At 43.5% G+C, this 14779-nt stretch overlaps 1 protein-coding gene across 2 annotated transcripts in view; it reads right to left on the reverse strand.

Annotated features, from left to right (window-relative positions):
- CCDC7 (coiled-coil domain containing 7) overlaps positions 1-14779 on the reverse strand; it is a 164907-nt gene that overhangs the window by 69247 nt on the left and 80881 nt on the right. The window contains exons 26-31 of one of the 2 annotated variants that reach the window (XM_060192496.1): positions 14522-14638; positions 10947-11045; positions 7598-7741; positions 5628-5771; positions 3858-4001; positions 2047-2163 (exon numbers count right to left, since the gene is read on the reverse strand). In XM_060192496.1, the coding sequence (XP_060048479.1) occupies positions 2047-2163; positions 3858-4001; positions 5628-5771; positions 7598-7741; positions 10947-11045; positions 14522-14638 (765 nt within the window). The remainder of the gene's footprint in view (positions 1-2046; positions 2164-3857; positions 4002-5627; positions 5772-7597; positions 7742-10946; positions 11046-14521; positions 14639-14779) is intronic. The other variant, XM_060192497.1, reaches the window with a different exon arrangement.

Consider the following 14779-nt stretch of genomic DNA (forward strand, 5'->3'; position numbering starts at 1 on the left):
AAAAATAAGGATGAGAAGGGAAGAAGAAGAAGAAGAAGAAGAAGAAGAAGAAGAAGAAGAAGAAGAAGAAGAAGAAGAAGAAGAAGAAGAAGAAGAAGAAGAAGAAGAAAGCTTCATAGTTAACAAACAGGGAAGAGTGGACAATACACAGACTCACACGTGTTACATATTCTGTCTCCATGTACAGATGTGCATTAAACAACATGCAGTTTATGGTGTGTTGAATATATACTCATGAGATAAATGTATTAAAACTCATTATATAATATGTTTAGATTATACACACCACCAGACTCCACTTTTCTGACAGTTTCATCTTTCTCAAATGTAGTTCGATCGTTCGAGGTTGAAACTTTAGCTCTCTCTGAAGGGGCTCCAGCTGATGTCTCCTGCTTTTCCTCCACTATAAGAATAAAGGTGAAAAGTGACAAACTTGATGGTGAAGCCTCTGTCTTAGTACTGTAAACTCTGAATTCTCCTTGTTTTTGTGGAGAATTAAGAAAATAAACAACTGATAAATCACTCATACACACACACACACACACACACACACACATACTTTCCAAACTTGAAGAGGAGGGGACACAACCAAACACATTCTATGGTACCATCTCCTGATCCCCAAAGCTGGAAAAGTCTTCACTAATAATAATAATAAATAGTTATTATTATTATTATTATTATTATAACCCCAGATCTCCCTGGTGATCCTAGAGCCTGAGATCCTGAGCGGAAGTCTAGCTAACCAGACACAGCACTAGAGCAAAAAGACTGTGCACTAAGGAAGTAGGGTTTACCCCGGGGATGCTTCAAAAGTGGTGAAGCAGGTCTGCAGGTGTCTGTCTTCCTCTCTCCCTCCCTAACTCCTCTTCTTCTTAATACCTCTCTGTCCTGTCCAATAAAATGGAAAAAAATGTCTCCCAGGAGCAGTGGACTCATAGTGACAGCACAAAGTCTATGCCATATTCCTGACAGCAAAAAAAAAAAAAAAAAAAAAATAGAGGACATATACTAGGTAATAAAGAAACCAATCCCAGAGGTGGTATAATCCATCACCTACAAAATGTTAGCACTTCATTAATTGTGAACATGTTCCATGCTCCATTTGTAAAACAAAGATTACTTCATAGGGTAAAAGGGTGGCCAGAGACAATGGATTTTAAAAGTTGGAAGTAAAGGACTGAGTGGCGGTGCACCTGGTTGAGCTCATGTGTTACAGTGTGCAAGGACCAGGGTTTGAGCCCCAGCTCCGCACCTGCAGGGGGAAAGCTTTACGAGTGGTGAAGCAGGGCTGCAGGTGTCTCTCTATCTCTCTTCCTGTCTATCACCCCCCCTTGATTTCTGGCTGTCTCTATCCAACAAATAAAGATAATAAATAAATAAAAACTTTTACAAAATTAAAAAAAAAAAAACAGTTGAAAGTAGAGGGAGTCAGGTGGTGGCGCAGCGGGTTCAATGCACGTGGCACAAAGCTCAAGGACCGACATAGGGATCCCAGTTTGAGCCTCTGGCTCCCCACCTGCAGGGGAGTCGCTTCACAGGTGGTGAAGCAGGTCTGCAGGTGTCTGTCTTTCTCTCCCCCTCTCTGTCTTCCCCTCCTCTCTCCATTTCTCTCTATCCTACCCAACAACAACAGCAACAACAACAATAACAGCAACAACAATAGGGAAACATAGCTGCAGGAGCAGTGGATTCAGAGGGCAGGCACTGAACCCAAGGGGCAAAAAGGAGGAGTAGGAGGGAGTATAGGGGGAGGGGGACAAGGAGGAGGAGAAGGGAAGAAGAAGAAGAAGAAGAAGTAGAAGAAGAAGAAGAAGAAGAAGAAGAAGAAGAAGAAGAAGAAGAAGAAGAAGAAGAAGAAGAAGAAGAAAGCTTCATAGTTAACAAAAAGGGAAGAGTGGACAATACACAGACTCACACGTGTTACATATTCTGTCTCTTGTACAGATGTGCATTAAACAACATGCAGTTTATGGTGTGTTGAATATATACTCATGAGATAAATGTATTTAAACTCACTATATAATATGTTTAGATTATACACACCACTAGACTCCACTTTTCTGACAGTTTCATCTTTCTCAAATGTAGTTCGATCTTTCGAGGTTGAAACTTTAGCTCTGTCTGAAGGGGCTCCAGCTGATGTCTCCTGCTTTTCCTCCACTGTAAGAATAAAGGTGAAAAGTGACAAACTTGGATGGGGAAGCCTCTGTCTTAGTACTGTAAACCCTGAGTTCTCCTTGTTTTTGTAGCAACTTAAGAAAATAAACAACTGATCAATCACTCACACACACACACACACACACGCACGCACGCAGGCACACACACACACACACACAGACACACACACACTTTCCAAACTTGAAGAGGAGGGGACACAACCAAACACATTCTATGGTACCATCTCCTGATCCCCAAAGCTGGAAAAGTCTTCACTAATAATAATAATAAATAGCTATTATTATTATTATTATTATTATTATTATTATTATTATTACCCCTGATCTTCCTGGTGATCCTAGAGCCTGAGATCCTGAGCGGAAGTCTAGCTAACCAGACACAGCACTAGAGCAAAAAGACTGTGCACTAAGGAAGTAGGGTTTACCCCGGGGATGCTTCAAAAGTGGTGAAGCAGGTCTGCAGGTGTCTGTCTTCCTCTCTCCCTCCCTAACTCCTCTTCTTCTTAATACCTCTCTGTCCTGTCCAATAAAACGGAAAAAATGTCTCCCAGGAGTAGTGGATTCATAGTGACAGCACAAAGTCTATGCCATATTCCTGACAGCAAAAAAAAAAAAAAAAGACATATACTAGGTAATAAAGAAACCAATCCCAGAGGTGGTATAATCCATCACCTACAAAATGTTAGCACTTCATTAATTGTGAACATGTTCCATGCTCCATTTGTAAAACAAAGATTACTTCATAGGGTAAAAGGGTGGCCAGAGACAATGGATTTTAAAAGTTGGAAGTAAAGGGCTGAGTGGCGGTGCACCTGGTTAAGCTCATGCGTTATAGTGTGCAAGGACCAGGGTTTGAGCCCCAGCTCCGTACCTGCAGGGGGAAAGCTTTACGAGTGGTGAAGCAGGGCTGCAGGTGTCTCTCTATCTCTCTTCCTATCTATCACCCCCCCCTTGATTTCTGGCTGTCTCTATCCAACAAATAAAGATAATAAATAAATAAATTAAAACTTTTACAAAATTAAAAAAAAAAACAGTTGAAAGTAGAGGGAGTCGAAGGTGGCGCAGCGGATTCAATGCACGTGGCACAAAGTTCAAGGACCGACATAGGGATCCCAGTTTGAGCGTCTGGCTCCCCACCTGCAGGGGAGTCGCTTCACAGGTGGTGAAGCAGGTCTGCAGGTGTCTGTCTTTCTCTCCCCCTCTCTGTCTTCCCCTCCTCTCTCCATTTCTCTCTGTCCTACCCAACAACAACAGCAACAACAATAGGGAAACATAGCCGCAGGAGCAGTGGATTCAGAGGGCAGGCACTGAACCCAAGGGGCAAAAAGGAGGAGTAGGAAGGAGTATAGGGGGAGGGGGACAAGGAGGAGGAGAAGGGAAGAAGAAGAAGAAGAAGAAGAAGAAGAAGAAGAAGAAGAAGAAGAAGAAGGAGAAGAAGAAGAAGAAGAAGAACAAGAAGAAGAAGAAGAAGAAGAAGAAGAAGAAGAAGAAGAAGAAGAAGAAGAAGAAGAAGAAGAAGAAGAAGAAAGCTTCATAGTTAACAAACAGGGAAGAGTGGACAATACACAGACTCACACGTGTTACATATTCTGTCTCCTTGTACAGATGTGCATTAAACAACATGCAGTTTATGGTGTGTTGAATATATACTCATGAGATAAATGTATTTAAACTCACTATATAATATGTTTAGATTATACACACCACTAGACTCCACTTTTCTGACAGTTTCATCTTTCTCAAATGTAGTTCGATCTTTCGAGGTTGAAACTTTAGCTCTGTCTGAAGGGGCTCCAGCTGATGTCTCCTGCTTTTCCTCCACTGTAAGAATAAAGGTGAAAAGTGACAAACTTGGATGGGGAAGCCTCTGTCTTAGTACTGTAAACCCTGAGTTTTCCTTGTTTTTGTAGCAACTTAAGAAAATAAACAACTGATCAATCACTCACACACATACACGCACGCACGCACGCGCACGCACACACACACACACACACAGACACACACACACTTTCCAAACTTGAAGAGGAGGGGACACAACCAAACACATTCTATGGTACCATCTCCTGATCCCCAAAGCTGGAAAAGTCTTCACTAATAATAATAATAAATAGCTATTATTATTATTATAACCCCTGATCTCCCTGGTGATCCTAGAGCCTGAGATCCTGAGCGGAAGTCTAGCTAACCAGACACAGCACTAGAGCAAAAAGACTGTGCACTAAGGAAGTAGGGTTTACCCCGGGGATGCTTCAAAAGTGGTGAAGCAGGTCTGCAGGTGTCTGTCTTCCTCTCTCCCTCCCTAACTCCTCTTCTTCTTAATACCTCTCTGTCCTGTCCAATAAAAAAAATGTCTCCCAGGAGTAGTGGATTCATAGTGACAGCACAAAGTCTATGCCATATTCCTGACAGCAAAAAAAAAAAAAAAAAAAGAAGACATATACTAGGTAATAAAGAAACCAAACCCAGAGGTGGTATAATCCATCACCTACAAAATGTTAGCATTTCATTAATTGTGAACATGTTCCATGCTCCATTTGTAAAACAAAGATTACTTCATAGGGTAAAAGGGTGGCCAGAGACAATGGATTTTAAAAGTTGGAAGTAAAGGGCTGAGTGGCGGTGCACCTGGTTAAGCTCATGCGTTACAGTGTGCAAGGACCAGGGTTTGAGCCCCAGCTCCGTACCTGCAGGGGGAAAGCTTTACGAGTGGTGAAGCAGGGCTGCAGGTGTCTCTCTATCTCTCTTCCTGTCTATCACCCCCCCTTGATTTCTGGCTGTCTCTATCCAACAAATAAAGATAATAAATAAATAAAGACTTTTAAAAAGTTAAAAAAAAAAACAGTTGAAAGTAGAGGGAGTTGGGTGGTAGCGCAGCGGGTTCAATGCATGTGGCACAAAGCTCAAGGACCGACATAGGGATCCCAGTTTGAGCCTCTGGCTCCCCACCTGCAGGGGAGTCGCTTCACAGGCGGTGAAGCAGGTCTGCAGGTGTCTGTCTTTCTCTCCCCCTCTCTGTCTTCTGTTCCTCTCTCCATTTCTCTCTATCCTACCCAACAACAACAGCAACAATAACAATAGGGAAACATAGTTACAGGAGCAGTGGATTCAGAGGGCAGGCACTGAACCCCAGTGGTAAAAAGGAGGAGTAGGACGGAGTATATGGAGAGGGGGACAAGGAGGAGGAGAAGGGAAGAAGAAGAAGGAGGAGGAGGAGGAGGAGGAGGAGAAGGAGAAGGAGAAGGAGAAGGAGAAGGAGAAGGAGAAGAAGGAGAAGAAGAAGAAGAAGAAGAAAAAGAAAGCTTCATAGTTAACAAACAGGGAAGAGTGGACAATACACAGACTCACACGTGTTACATATTCTGTCTCCTTGTACAGATGTACATTAAACAACATGCAGTTTATGGTGTGTTGAATATATACTCATGAGATAAATGTATTTAAACTCACTATATAGTATGTTTAGATTATACACACCACTAGACTCCACTTTTCTGACAGTTTCGTCTTTCTCAAATGTAGTTCGATCTTTTGAGGTTGAAACTTTAGCTCTGTCTGAAGGGGCTCCAGCTGATGTCTCCTGCTTTTCCTCCACTGTAAGAATAAAGGTGAAAAGTGACAAATTTTGATGGTGAAGCCTCTGTCTTAGTACTGTAAACTCTGAATTCTCCTTGTTTTTGTGGAGAATTAAGAAAATAAACAACTGATCATATACACACACTTTCCAAAAATTGAAGAGGGGACACAATCAAACACTTTCTATGAGCACCTTCACCTGATCCCCCAAAGCAGGAAAGGTCTCCACCAAAAAGAAAAATCAAAACAAAAACAACAGAACAAAGAAAAATAGCCACAGGAGCAGTGGACTCAGAGGGCCGGCACTGAACCCCAGTGGTAAAAAGGAGCAGGAGAGGAGGGCACCAAAGTAAAAACCCTGTGGTGAGGGTGAGGATGGACATTCGGCTTCCTGGGGTGGTGGTGGGGCAGTGGTTGGTGGGTGAGAGGGGACACAGTCTTTTGGTGATGGGAAGGTGTTTATGTACACTTCCTATTAAATGGTTGTCATATAAATCACTATTTAATTAATATGAGTGGGGAAAAATTGATTGTATGTCTCAAACTTTTTAAAACACAGACTGAGTCTTTTTAATACCTAGGCTGAGTCTTTGATATGTGGACTCTCTTAAAAGCCTAGACCAGGGAGAACAGAAGCAACCAGTGGCACAGCTATATAGCAAATCCAAACAAAGGGACTTTTCAAAGTTAACCCAATTACCAAATAATGTGATGATAACAAGAACTATCCATTGTCTTCTTGAACCCTAAGACAACAGGAACCTCACATTTCCACTATAGAGCCTATATTTCCCCCAGTATTGGAACCTTAAGGTGGAACGTAATTTCCTGCATGCTTCTCTCAATGCAGATCAAATAATATTGCATCCGCTGATCCCAACTTAATCAACTCAACAAGTGCCACCTCAGCATGCTTCACTTCAGACTCTGTCCAGAGACTTCAGGTGTGGAATGACAACCCTTCAGCTTCATTACTCCGGTGAGACCGTTCCTTTCATAGTATTCTCTAATTCCATTCCAGGTGGTTCACTTTCTAACAAAGTCCCAAAACCTAGATATAGACCAGGTCCCCTGAGATAGAGCATACGTTCACACGTATCCATAAACTAGGGCAAAATATATACCTGAAAGCAGAAGTACACTAGAGTCTGCAGTGAGTACCCCCCAACACTTACTCTGCACTATTCCAGCCTTTAGGTCCATGATTGGTCAACAACTTCTTTGGTTTTGTATGTTAACTCTCTTTTCAGCCACCAGGCTCCAGATGCCAGCAGGATGCTGACCAGACTTCCCTGGACAGACGACCCCACCAGTGTGTCCTGGAGCCCCACTTCCCCAGAGCCCTGCCCCACTAGGGAAAGAGAGAGGCAGGCTGGGAGTATGGATCCACCTGTCAACACCCATGTTCAGTGGGGAAGCAATTACAGAAGCCAGACCTTGCACCTTCTGCATCCCACAATGATCCTGGGTCCATGCTCCCAGAGGGATAAAGAACAGGAAAGCTATCAGGGAAGGGGCTGGGATACGGAGTTTTGGTGGTAGGAATTGTGTGGAGTTGTACCCCTCCTATCCTATGGTTTTGTTAATGTCTCCTTTTTAAAATAAATAATTTTTTTAAAAAGGAGAAGGAGGAGAAGGGAGTGTGGGGGAGGGGGAGAAGGAAGAGGAGGAGGAGAAGGGAGGAAGAAGAAGAAAGCTTCAAAGTTAACAAACAGGGAAAAGTGGACAATACACAAACTCACAAATGTTACATATTCTGTCTCCTTGTACAGATGTGCATTAAACAACATGCAGTTTATGGTGTGTTGAATATATACTCATGAGATAAATGTATTTAAACTCACTATATAATATGTTTAGATTATACACACCACTAGACTCCACTTTTCTGACAGTTTCATCTTTCTCAAATGTAGTTCGATCTTTCAAGGTTGAAACTTTAGCTCTGTCTGAAGGGGCTCCAGCTGATGTCTCCTGCTTTTCCTCCACTGTAAGAATAAAGGTGAAAAGTGACAAACTTGGATGGGGAAGCCTCTGTCTTAGTACTGTAAACCCTGAGTTTTCCTTGTTTTGTAGCAACTTAAGAAAATAAACAACTGATCAATCACACACACACACACACACACACACACACACACACACACACACACACACTTTCCAAACTTGAAGAGGAGGGGACACAACCAAACACATTCTATGGTACCATCTCCTGATCCCCAAAGCAGGAAAAGTCTTCACTAATAATAATAATAAATAGCCATTATTATTATTATAACCCCTGATCTCCCTGGTGATCCTAGAGCCTGAGATCCTGAGCGGAAGTCTAGCTAACCAGACACAGCACTAGAGCAAAAAGACTGTGCACTAAGGAAGTAGGGTTTACCCTGGGGATGCTTCAAAAGTGGTGAAGCAGGTCTGCAGGTGTCTGTCTTCCTCTCTCCCTCCCTAACTCCTCTTCTTCTTAATACCTCTCTGTCCTGTCCAATAAAATGGAAAAAAATGTCTCCCAGGAGCAGTGGATTCATAGTGACAGCACAAAGTCTATGCCATATTCCTGACAGCAAAAAAAAAAAAAAAAATGAAGACACATACTAGGTAATAAAGAAACCAATCCCAGAGCTGGTATAATCCATCACCTACAAAATGTTAGCACTTCATTAATTGTGAACATGTTCCATGCTCCATTTGTAAAACAAAGATTACTTCATAGGGTAAAAGGGTGGCCAGAGACAATGGATTTTAAAAGTTGGAAGTAAAGGGCTGAGTGGCGGTGCACCTGGTTGAGCTCATGTGTTACAGTGTGCAAGGACCAGGGTTTGAGCCCCAGCTCCGCACCTGCAGGGGGAAAGCTTTACGAGTGGTGAAGCAGGGCTGCAGGTGTCTCTCTATCTCTCTTCCTGTCTATCACCCCCCCCTTGATTTCTGGCTGTCTCTATCCAACAAATAAAGATAATAAATAAATAAACAAATAAACAAACTTTTAAAAAGTTAAAAAAAACAGTTGAAAGTAGAGGGAGTCGGGCGGTAGCACACGTGGCACAAAGCACAAGGACCGACATAGGGATCCCAGTTTGAGCCTCTGGCTCCCCACCTGCAGGGGAGTCGCTTCAAAGGCGGTGAAGCAGGTCTGCAGGTGCCTATCTTTCTTTCCCCCTCTCTGTCTTCCTCTCCTTTCTCCATTTCTCTCTATCCTACCCAACAACAGCAGCAGCAACAACAATAACAGCAATAACAATAGGGAAACATAGTTGCAGGAGCAGTGGATTCAGAGGGCAGGCACTGAACCCCAGTGGTAAAAAGGAGGAGTAGGAAGGAGTATATGGGGAGGGGGAGAAGCAGGAGGAGAAGGGGAGGAAGAAGAAAGCTTCATAGTTAACAAACAGGGAAGAGTGGACAATACACAGACTCACACGTGTTACATATGCTGTCTCCTTGTACAGATGTGCATTAAAGAACATGCAGTTTATGGTGTGTTGAATATATACTCATGAGATAAATGTATTTAAACTCACTATATAATATGTTTAGATTATACACACCACTAGACTCCACTTTTCTGACAGTTTCATCTTTCTCAAATGTAGTTCGATCTTTTGAGGTTGAAACTTTAGCTCTGGCTGAAGGGGCTCCAGCTGTTGTCTCCTGCTTTTCCTTCACTGTAAGAATAAAGGTGAAAAGTGACAAAATTGGATGGGGAAGCCTCTGTCTTAGTACTGTAAACCCTGAGTTTTCCTTGTTTTTGTAGCAACTTAAGAAAATAAATAACTTATCTTTCTCTCTCTCTCTGCAAAAATAAAGAAGCAAAGTCATTTGAACAACATCTAATTCCCATCTGTGGCAATTGTCATTAAATGAGGACAACGAGGAACTTCCCTGATTTGATGAGCATCTACCAGGAGGTAAACAGAAGACACTACACCAGTAAGAAACGCAAGTGTTTTCCTTCTAAGGCCAGGAATAAATCATGTACAACCCTTTCACTGTTTTATCCAGTGTTGTACCGTAAGTCCTAATTAATCTAAGAAAGCAAGAGAAGAGACAGTAGGCATGTCACTTGACAGAGTTGTGACCTGGTCGAATGCACAAGGACCAGGGTCCAGCCCCCAGTCTCAACCTGCGAAGGAAAGTTCCACAAACGCTGAGGCAGTGCTGCCGGTGTCGCTTCTCCATCTCCCCCTCTGTCCCTCACTGTATTTCAAAGAAAGCGGGGAATGGACACTGGGAGTGGTGGAGTGGTAGTGCAAACACCAAGCCCCAGCAGTAACCCCAGTGACAAAAAAAAAAAAAAGAGGAATAAATGAAATTGTGTTTGTTGAACAAGAAAGTTAACTCTAGTAACTATAAGCTATTACTTATAACAAGTGTCTGTAAACATCCAAAAGTAAACTGTGTTCCTGTCTTCCAGCTATGAAAAAGAAACTAAAAACAGTCTCACTTAGGACATTCCCTTGGAGCTCACTCTGATGTTCATGTCTTGCTGCCCTCAGGGTCCCTGTCCTCAGTCTTCAGTGATATGTTTTGGTGCATGTGCGTTTGGTCTTGCTTTGTCTGTGACTCTGTGAGCTCTCTGGATCTGGGTGGGTTACCTCCTGGCTCAGGCTGGGAAGGTTCCTGGCCATCTTCTCACCCAGTGTGTTCTTTCCTCGTCTCGCCTGGGATGCAAACAGTGCACTTCCCAGCACTGCCCCAGGTCTCTGTGGCCTCTTTCCTCTATTTGTTTTTTCTACTTTATCCTGAGGTTCAATGAATCAACCTTCAGCTTCCACCATTTGCCAAAAATACACAGCAATTTAAAACCTACGTATTTTTACATAATCAATATCTGAACACTAACTATATGCAAAAAAAGTTTTAAAACAAACAGAAATTGACACCACAAAGAAACAGGGAAAAATAATAACAGAAGCTGCATTTGCATGCCTTTCTCACAAGTGGCAGAATATAGAACATCAACAAAATTCAGAAAACCTGAACATTGTGATTAATAAAACTGACCCACAGCAGGCATACACACATGCACGCACACACACACACACACACACACACACACACACACACACACACACACACGCTTTATGTAATGTGGACATGTATATATTAAAAGTAGCATGTAGTTTGTGACTGTAGACTTAGGAGCTGAAGAAACTCTTTAAATTGAAATCATTATATAGTAGCTGAAATAATCGTATTTACCACTTGTGGCTCTTTGTGTTACGATCTGAGATGGTCTTTCTGACACAGAAACTGTATCTTCAGGTGGGAGATCATTCTCTGCTATCTCTATTTTTGTCACTACAAGAATACGGGTTTAAAAATTTCAAAAATTGAATTATGAAGCCTCTGTATTACTAATACAAGTGTCCTTAGAACCACTCACAGGACTGGGGAAATAGCACAGAGAGGATGCAATGGCCTTTTCCATTTGAGGTTCTGAGCCCCCTCCCACCACCTGAACTCTGAGTTGAGTAGTGCTCTGATTACAAAAATGATTCACCGTTTCCCTCTTTGACAATATAAGTAAATACAATTAAAACAAATAAACAACATCACCCACTCAGAAAATAAATCCTAAAATAAGCTGTGGGGTTTGGGGGGTGTGGGTGGGGTGGGGGGCTCTTCTCTCTGGCCACCACCAGGGTCGTGATGGGTGCTGTGACTTCATGATGAGCCCACTGCTCCTGGCAGCCAGCCAAGCAGTGCTTTTTTTTTTTTTTTTAAAGATTTTGAAAATCATCAGAGTAAAAAATCACCAAAGTGCTTTCCTGGATGTACTTGCAGGCTTTCTTGTTACCTCCCTCTCCCTCTCCCTCTCCCTCTCCCTCTCCCTCTCCCTCTCCCTCTCCCTCTCCCTCTCCCTCTCCCTCTCTCCCTCTCTTGTCGCTGGAGCAGCTGAGCTACACTCTCACAGCAACGATGAAGACTACAGAACAAGCCAGTCTGCATTCATTATCCTGGGCATTTGTTTCCCAGGACGTGATTGCTGCTTGTAAGCTTACACACTTGAGGTTTATCTTAATTCATCAAACACTGCCTTGTGACAACCATTATTTTGTTTCTGAACTTACAAATTTGACTTTTCATACGTTACCTAAAAGTGACATTGCAGAGTACTTGTCTCTGTCCTTTTGCCTTCTGTCACTTAGTAAAGTGTGTTTGGGGCCACAAAAAAGTAAAGTGGATGGCCCAGCTGCTAGGTCATGCATTTCACCATACCTGAGAACCCAGTCTAAGCTCCTGGACACCTCAGAGAACCCCGTGCGACTGAGAAGCCTCACAAGGGCACAGCAGTGCTGTGATGTCCCTGCTCCCTGCCTCTCTATCCTGTCTTTTCTGGCTTGTCATCCTCTATCTGAAAATGAAAAGTCTGCCTGGAGTGCTGGAGTCCTGCAGGCGTGAAGCCCCACTGGAAGTCTGGCAGCAAGGGGATGCAGAAAAGCAGGCGGCAGGGGGCTTCTGCGCTGTGAGTGGGGTGCCGTCAGGTGGGTCTGTGTCCGAGTGCCTGCACTGCACAGCTCTGTTCACTCAGGGAGTGGGCAAGGAGTTCAAGTTCTATTTTTAAAAAGTAGTCAAGACAATCTGAGAAAAACAAACACTATATGATTTCACCAATATGGTGTGTAGTGAAAATAAAAACAGAACTAAACAAAATGGTTTTTGATTTGAACAGAACTTGAAAGAATGATGTGATAAGCCAGAGAAGAATGAATGCCAGGTGATCTCACTTAGACATGGAAGTCAAAGAAAAAGCAAGTGAGCGAATGACAGAGAGAAGGGGGAGGGAGATGGAGAAGGAGGGGGAGAGGAGAGGGAAAGAGAGAGAGAGAGAGAGAAAGAATGGATGGATATATGGATGGATGGATGGATGGATGGATGGATGGACGGATGGGCAGACACAGGGTGAAACTTGACCTGGGAGGGGTGTGTTCCACCAAAGCAAAGGACTCTGGGGAGGGAGGGAGGGAGGGAGGAGGAGGAAGGACTCTACATGAAGAAGGAGCAGCCCTGGGGCAGCTGGTGAAGTGGTGTGCAGACACCTGTTACAGGGATGCAGAAATTGAGCCAGCAACTGTCCCACAAACTGTTATTTTGCCCCCAAGAAAATGGGAAAGAAAAAAACTGTGAAATGAGACTTGCCTGAAAACTCTAAAGACATAGCGTTTACAAAGAAGGTGATATAGAATCGTATAAAAGGGTTGGGGTAGACAGCATAATGGTTATGCAAAGAGACTTTCTTGCCTGAGGCTCTGAAGTCCCAGGTTCAATCCCCCACACCACCATAAGCCAGAGCTGAGTAGTGCTCTGGTAAAAAAATAAGAATAAAAAATGGAATCTTTTTATTTTATTTATTTATTTATTCTCTTTTGTTGCCCTTGTTTTATTGTTGTAGTTATTATTGCTGCTGTTATTGATGTCATTGTTGTTGGCTAGGACAGATAAAAATGGAGAGAGGAGGAGAAGACAGAGAGGGGGAGAGAAAGACACCTGCAGACCTGCTTCACCGCCTGTGAGGTAACTCCCCTGCAGGTGGGGAGCCGGGGGCTCGAACCTGGATACTTACGCCGGTCCTTGTGCTTCGCACCACGTGTGCTTAACCCGCTGTGCTGCCGCCCAACTCCCAAAAAATGGAACCTTATTAAAGAAACAATCCATGTCAAGTGGGGAAGGAATGAGAAGGGAGCAGGAAACTGGCAGGGCCCTGAAGAGAAATGGTCACAGTCAGGGTGGCAGCAAACCAATTTCATCAACAAATGTTTTAACTGTGAGTGGTCTGAATACACTGATGGCAAAGGCTGTCACCATGGAGAAATACATCAGATAGCTAGCTACACATTTCCTGTAGGCACAGGAGGCCTGACGCCCTGTGGCGTAGGGAGAGAACGACTTAGCGAGAAGTGAGCTGTGTGGAGCTGACCCGGAAGACACAAGAGGCCCTCGGATGTGGCCACAGCAGGTTCAAACGTCTTCTCAATAAAGTGATTTGTCAAGAGAAGCTCACTTTAAATATAAAGGGAAGAGACTACTAATAAAGAGACAAGGGCCAGGCGGCTGCTCACCTGATAGAGTGCACACATTATCAGGCACAAGGACCTGGGTTCAAGCCCCTGACCCACCCCTGCAGGACCAGCATCGCAAGCAGCAGAGCAGGGCTACAGGTGTCTCCATCTCTCTCTCCTTCTCTATCCTTCCTTCCCTCTCCATTTCTCTGTCTCTATCAAAAACGGAAGAAAGAATGAAAGAAAAAAAGGAAGGAAGGAAAGAAGGAGGGAGGGAGGGGGAGAGGCAGGATGGAATGGAGGGTGGGTGGTAGGTCATTAGGAATGATGAGTTCATCATGTAGGCACTGAGCCCCGTGATAACCCTGGCAGCGATAAAAACAAACAATAAAAATAAAGGGACGGAGCCGGACATATAAAAAGACTCCTGTCTACTGACAGGGCCAGGCGGCGACACAGCCAGTTAAGCACAAGGACCTAGGTTCACGCTCCTGCCCCCTTCCTGCAGCAGGGAGGCTTCACAAGCAGTCTCTCTCTTTCTCTCCCCCCTCTCTACCTCCCCTCCCCTCTGGATATCCTCTCTGTCGTATCTAATAAAACAGGAAGGAAAAAAAAGACTACTGTATAATGAAAACAAGAATTAGGATCAAAAATTTGTGGTAACCAATGACATGTGTTGTTATGCAAACCAACGATACATGAGTCAGAAAAGAAAAGAACGAGACACTTTCACTCTCAACGGAACTGAAACTGAAAATGAGCCCGCTTGCTTACTAGCTGTTGTTTCCATGTGGACACCTTCAGGTTCCCCAGCTAGAGACTGGCTTCTGGACAATGAAACTTTACCCTGGGGTAAGACACTTGCGCTTACTGCCTCTTCCAGTTGCTGAGCTGTAAGGAAAGAGATCTTGGTCTTTAAATAGAGAACTGGAACTACTGAAAATCCGCTTTATTTCAAATATTTGTCAACAGTAACATTCCCTTTCGTGATTTGAAACAATAGAATCTAACACCAAACTGTTGAGGAGGAGT

This window comes from Erinaceus europaeus, chromosome 6 (genome assembly GCF_950295315.1).
Source record: "Erinaceus europaeus chromosome 6, mEriEur2.1, whole genome shotgun sequence".
Lineage (NCBI taxonomy): Eukaryota > Metazoa > Chordata > Mammalia > Eulipotyphla > Erinaceidae > Erinaceus > Erinaceus europaeus.